The sequence below is a fragment of the Polyodon spathula genome, chromosome 41 (assembly GCF_017654505.1).
Source record: "Polyodon spathula isolate WHYD16114869_AA chromosome 41, ASM1765450v1, whole genome shotgun sequence".
NCBI lineage: Eukaryota > Metazoa > Chordata > Actinopteri > Acipenseriformes > Polyodontidae > Polyodon > Polyodon spathula.
This window is the reverse complement of record NC_054574.1, coordinates 1,251,546-1,258,329: the sequence shown is the minus strand read 5'-3', so window position 1 is coordinate 1,258,329 and position 6,784 is coordinate 1,251,546. Positions and strand designations below refer to the sequence as shown.

Genomic DNA, 6,784 nt, shown 5'->3' with positions numbered 1-6,784 from the left:
TCTGTGACATGTAAACGCTTTCAGCAATTGAATGAAAGCTTGGGGCATGTGCATCCAGTTGCTGGGGATGGAAGGTGGGGGGGAGGCTGAGGATAATGTGAGCATACGTAGAAAACAGATAACAAATTTGGGGTCGGGACCCACTGGCGTGTCACAGAAATTATTTTGATATCAAAATTCTACGTATGGATGTTTTTCTATAATATATTCATATATTAGGGGTTTTATGGTAGCTCCAAATGACTTCAATGGTTCTGAAACTAAATGAGTCCCCCTTTTGAATCAGAAAATTGAACAATTAAGAGGACTTCAAAACCATAGCCAAGCCTTATATGAATGGCACCCCAGTCACTTTGTGTGGGGTATGGGAATTTTTCCTCATCACAACTATGGAAGATGCTGTAGGTAGACTCATCTTCTGCTGATCTCTCCCCAGTTTGACATGCAGCGAATAACGTTGGAAGAACTGAAGCACATCCTGTTCCATGCCTTCCGGGATCACCTCACGATGAAGGACATAGAAAACATCATCATTAACGAGGAGGAGAGCCTAAACGAGAACTCCGGCAACTGCCAGACAGAGTTCGAAGGAGGTAAGATACAACACAGTCACTGTCTGAAAAGTTAAAGAACTGTCAAAGGGATAATCCAAAAGAGGTATGGCTGAGATAACACTGCTGTACTTGTACTGTAATACAAAAGTCAGTAGTCACGACAAAGTCATTTTAATAAAGTTATTTATTAGAAGTACACTGATTTGTCAAAACATTTTATAACTGAAGTAACAAGGGACTTCCCTCGTCTGCAGTGCATTCAGCGCACGGATAGCGTGTGCGCGCACAACTAGCTCGCCCATAAACACAACGGCTGAATTCAGCAGCATGTTTCTCCTGCTGCTGTGTAGGGATAATACTTCCAGTTGTGGTGATGCGATCCCAGCCCGGTTATCAGAGCAGCCCTTAGCCACTGACATACAGAGCAGAACAGTGCGGTGTTGCTATACTCTCCTCTAAACTTCAGAAGTGCATCAATGCAGTACATCAAATTCTTTGAATTCTTTAAATGTGTAACTAATGTCTGAGACTCCAATAAACCCTAAGCAGCAAAGATTCTCATTAACTTAAGTAACCGTTGGCCTGCTGGTGAATAAAGATATGAACTCTTGTTACTTGCTAAAGTGTTGCCAGTGAAAGTATTTTAAATTCTAGAAGCCTCAATAATAATCTTGGCTTTTTAAAGATATATATATATATATATATATATATATATATATATATATATATATATATATATATATATATATATATATATATATATAATCTAAGGCAGATGAGTGGAAATGCAGTTAACTAATCAAGCTCAGGCTTGCCAATATGTAATGAGAATTTTGGCAGATGACTGAAATTGCAAGCTAATGCACCATTTGAACTTTTAAATGAGAAGCTGCTTGACACATCCTTTATTGCCTCAAGACAGGAGAATGTACTCCAACACTTGCTGACTCAGACCCATGGCAAGCTGTAATGCTGGTCTCTCATGGGTTTCAATTTTCTATGGCTTTGACTGTTAAAATGTTTTATCTGTTTTTTTTTTGTTTGTTTTTTTTTTTAATAATAATTTATAACATTTCTTAGAAGCTGTCAATTTGTAAATTCTTTTTTTTTTTAATATTTAATTTCTTTAATAACATTTTCAGTTTTAATAGACCATGAAGTTAGACTCCTGCATCGCTCATTTTGTGTTCCACTGGTCTCGCTCTGCAATAGATGTTAAATGTACTGTTCTTTATGAACTCTGTGGACCTGCAAGAATGCTACCATTGAATCTTCAATGATAAATTCAGCACAACGGGATATAACAGCCTTGAACTTTATCTCTGGAACGGTGCAATAAAAAAAAATGTAGCAGCTCTGTTTCCATAGCAACCAGTGGATATGATATGTCATCTGAAGTGCTGGGATCAGCTGAGTGACAGAATGGCATTTCAAATGTGAGGGATCCATCATGCAGCCTGACACTGATGTTCTACCACAATTACAGCAAGGTTGTGGCATCCGTTTAGGACAAAACTGTATCACCAATGCACAGACTAGCCAGTAAAGGGCATGCACTGCTCAGTGGTTATCACTGGACCTTGGACTAGTGCAGAACCCAGCAGAGTTTTGGTCTTGAGTTGTGACTTTCCTGAAATCGAACAAGGGCTGCACCACCCACTTCTGTTCCAAGGTGACAAAAACCAAGCACAGAAGAACATTTAGATTTTACTGTAAATGTGATCACTGATGAAAACTGATGTAAACAGAAACTGCAGTTAAGAATGAAAGTGAAAGTGCTTTCTAGCTGTAACGGGCATAATGTATCAGTAATAGCGACAAAATAATCACCTTAAATGTCAGGCAAGAACGGATGGTATGAATGTATTTAAAATACATTTACTTCTAATTGACTTTTTTAAAATATCACACAGTGCACCTTTGTTGTTTAAATTTCATGTCAGTATTATACACCCAGGGAAGGAAAGTTTACAGCACCTATATTATTTTACTGCGCCTGTTGTTGGCTGTCCATGCAAATGGTAGCCTCTGCAAACAACAGATGGCATTGGTGTGAACCCAACTAGCAGAAAACAAGTGGAGTCATTTTGTATGTGGCTCGAATGAATATTAGAAATGTCATGACTCGCTGAAAAAACTACACACAGCAAGGTCTAAGCAGCCTTCAACCAGTGCCGGCCATTGCTGTGTCAAGGGCTCCAGTGCTACAGATGTCAGCCCAGTACGTCATTACTAGGGCCGTTGTAAGCAGTGTTTCAGCAGGACCTTTATTTCTCCTGGGATTGTAAACAGCAAATGCAGCGAGTTATTTTTTTCAAATGTTTTGACAAATTTTAAGAGTCATCTTGAACTCGTCTCTTTTTATAAGCTGGTGGCAAATTTGCTGTTGCGTAGCATTACAAAATTATATACCAAGCCACAGGCCCAGCAAGATGAAAAGCAATATTGTGGAATCAAACTAGTTTGTAACTTCACAGTTCTCTGCAGCAGTCAGTCAGTCAGTCAGTCAGTCTCTCAGTCTCTCTCTCTCTCTCTCTCTCTCTCTCTCTCTCTCTCTCTCTCTCTCTCTCTCTCTCTCTCTCTCTCTCTCTCTCTCTCTCTCTCTCTCTCTCTCTCTCTCTCTCTCATCCAATAACTTGCTTTCTATTTTGGTTTGAACTGCATTTTCCAGCCAGATAATTGTTTAAAACACACACACACAGCAGCCAATACTGGCTTTCTTTTGTAATGCAATCATAGCTCTGTCACTCTTCCCGGTCCCCAGCCACAAATCAAAACCAGTGTAGTCCAATAGAATTACTTTTATTTTCGAAATTCAGATTTGCAAGGTGCTGGAAAGTTACAGTTTTACTGTTCTCGACACACTGAAATACAAGCTTTTTTTTTTCTTTCAATATATATATATATTTGTATTGTTTAATTGTGAATACACACAATACAAAGACACAAGCATAGTTTTGTTTAACATATTTTTTGTGGGCTGCATTTGCTGTGGCCCGCTTTGAATTGTGTTTTCACAAGGCTATTTGTACTGTTGTTTAAAGTGCCATGAAAAATAAAATAAAAAATCTGACACCTGCCACATACGAGATATTAACCTTCTAGGGCTACTGATTACTTTTGAGTCGCCCAGATATGCCAAGCGTCAACATGATGAAAATGTTATCCTGGTCATTGTCTGATGCTCGGCATTCCCTGCCAGCACATTGCAGATCCATGACTTTGGCATCAGACATTGCTTCCTCTCCTGTATTTTCCAGTTTATTTTGCCTATTTCCGAGATCCGCAGTCACATAAGCTCCTCAAACCCAAACTTGGCTCGGATTGGTACTGACAGCCTGGCAGATTTCCGAAACAACAGACTGGCTCGCTCTTATCTAATTCCTTCTGTACATTAAACCGATTGCTCCTCTCTCTCTCTCCCCTCTCTCTCTCTTCTCTCCCCTCTCCTCTCTCTGTCTCTCCCCTCTCCTCCTCTCTCTCTTCTCCTCTCTCTCTCTCTCTCTCTTTCTCCTCTCCTCCTCTCTCTCTCTCTCTCGTTCTCCTCTCCTCGGAGAGGAAGGGAGAGACTCTCCTCCTCTCTCTCTCTCCTCCTCTCTATCTCTCCTCTATCTCTCTCCTCCTCTCTCCTCTCTCTCTCTCTCTCCTCCCCCTCTCTCTAGGTTATTGGAGGGCAGTTGCCTCAGTGAGGGTGGATTCCTTCTACCTTTTGTTTTGCCGTTCTAACATCTACTTTCCTGCTGGAATAACCTTGAAATAATGGAACAGTTTCCTTGTGTTTAGACTGAATGTCTGTCTGCTGGGCTGCTAAAAGGGTTACCTGGGAACATCTGGATTGCGTTGCGTACATAAGTGAACCCCTGTTCAATGGACCAAAGCTTTTACTCAAGAAATAGAAGGGGTAGAAAACTACTCCAGGAACAATTGCTTCTGAAAACTCATCAAGACTGAGTCGTCAAAACAGTGCGACGCTAACATGCTTCCCCATAAACAACACTAGATAACCACACCACACACGCAAAGCAAAATTCAACATGAAATGATATAGTACATTTGTATTCTAGCAGAGATTTAGTGATATCCATTTACTACATTGTAGTTTTTTGCAAATGTCCTTAATTTTAATCCCCTGTATTCATTGAAATGGATGTTGTTTTCCATTTATAAATCATTAACAGTATGTATGTTTGGTATTGGGACCCAAAAATCATGTACAATGTGTCGGAGTTTCTGTTTGAATAATCTGTGCATTTCTACTTTCTTTTTTCAGTGCATTCCCAAAAGAAGAACCGGCAGACGTGTGTCCGGAAGAGCCTCATCTGTGCATTTGCAATGGCATTCATTATAAGCGTCATGCTCATTGCAGCCAATCAGATGCTGCGAAAAGGCATGGAATAGCCTTTCATCCAGAGCACTAATAGATTTTTGCTACTGGATGACAAACAAAACCAATGTAAAGTGAACAATATTCCACAAGGAGACTGAAGCCAGCAGCATGATCTGTCTTGACATTCAACTACACCTTTCTGGCAGGGACTCAAAAAGGGCTGTTTCAATGCTTTCATTGTATTTTTTTTTTTCCTAACGCAATAAAACTACAGGAGTTCTGAATTGTCACCCCAAACAGTCACAGTAAATGGTGCCATTTAAATGAAAAGTTTCCTTTGTTGCCAGTTGTAATGGCCTTTGGTGTTTTATATACATCAGCTCGGGGGGGGGTCCTGTCAGAAACGCTGGATTTATTGTTCTGTCTGAGAAATGGATTTCTACCACTCTGATCAACTTTAGTTTCAAATCAGATAAGGCTTTGGGCCATATTAGAGTAACTTGGACAGAAAAAAAATAAAACCCATTTTATGCCAGTTGCTTAATGACATCAACTGTAGCGTGTATCCTAATTAACCTCATCTGGGTGGAATGTAGGTCTTTAAGGCTTTTAAACAATAAATTAAGACTCTGCAGAAGTTTCAAAATGATATCTTCATTAATTAAACTTGCTAATTCATTGTTTGGGGAAATGCATTTTAATTCAGCTCAACAGACTGCTTTGCTCCACATGTTTTATGCGTAAAGTATTGTTTGCGTTTTATATTTAGTAAACATTGCTGCCAGGAGTTTTGTTCTTCTAAAACCAGTCACCTTGTCTAGTATTTAAAAACTGGCATCGTCCTCTTCAAGAGCCCCTGCAATCCAAAAGGAATTAAAACACGCTCAGCGCTCTGCAGGTTTAACAGCAAACTACAGCTATGGCCAAAAATCACGTTGAATTTTAGGATTGAGACAAAAAAAACTATATGAACATGCTTTAGATATTTTATTTAACATCATATTTAATCAAAGAAACTACAAAATGATATTGCAAAAGTCTACCAAAACCCATAATAGTTGTACAGTATTTCATGTTGGATTTTAAAATGTCAGTTTTTCATTAAGTATATGGAAAACTACAAAGCAGTATGCAATTCAAAATGCTAACATAACATTAATCAGCACATTTCATTTGACCTTATGAAGAAATATTTGTTAATTTTATCGGGGGGGGATGCAAAACTGGCCATAGCTGTAGGTTTGAATATAGATCTGCACTGCTTCTCTCTGTAACCATCTTGACCTGGCAGTGTAGCTTTGCCTCAATACCGTTACACGTTCCACCCAAGATTAGCAGTCAGTTTCGCTTTTTATAATATCCAAAATCCAAACAGATTATTGTTTTATTCTTTTAGGACTTTAACATAGTGCACTCAGTCCATCTAGTGACTGCACACTGATATTGCACTGGTGTTTTACTGAAAGAGAACTGCAGCTGCAACTTGCGAACCCTGGTGTGGGCAAAGGAGTTCACAACATATCTCAATTGGGGGGAGAAAAAAAACTATATATATATATATATATATATATATATAAAACAGCTATGCTCGCTAATTGGTAGATACATTAAAGATTATAGTGAGTGGATTATTCAGTGTGTTATTCTGTCCCCTTTCAGATGCACGGATAATAGAATTTCAGCTGAGACCTCCAAACTCATCTCTTTACTCTTCTACCTGCTAGCACAGTCACTGCTGGTTGCAAAGCATGGGTACCTCAGTGGGTGCAGAATTAGAAGCAGAAGATGAGCAAGAGCCTGAATAGTAAGATTTAGTTCTCTTTTTTTTTTTTCAAAATGACTTGATCCAGCACAAAACAAAAGTAGGCCATACTGAAAGGAACTAGCGTAAGGTGCACTTACT

General features: G+C 39.1%; 1 protein-coding gene across 1 annotated transcript; it reads left to right on the top strand.

Moving 5' to 3' along the window:
- Positions 1 to 439: 439 nt before the first annotated feature.
- LOC121305116 (calcium-binding protein 8) lies at positions 440 to 5,862 on the top strand. The gene is made up of 2 exons (XM_041236662.1): positions 440 to 593; positions 4,825 to 5,862. Exons 1-2 carry the CDS (start codon positions 443 to 445, stop codon positions 4,950 to 4,952), a joined length of 279 nt encoding a protein of 92 aa, XP_041092596.1. The 5' UTR covers positions 440 to 442; the 3' UTR covers positions 4,953 to 5,862.
- Positions 5,863 to 6,784: the final 922 nt, after the last annotated feature.

Excerpts from the sequence above, each read along its gene's own strand:
- LOC121305116 (XM_041236662.1), top strand. The coding sequence starts at position 443 with ATGCAGCGAATAACGTTGGAAGAACTGAAGCACATCCTGTTCCATGCC. Across the intron at positions 594-4,824 it reads CCAGACAGAGTTCGAAGGAG|TGCATTCCCAAAAGAAGAAC; the intron begins GTAAGATACAAC and ends TTCTTTTTTCAG.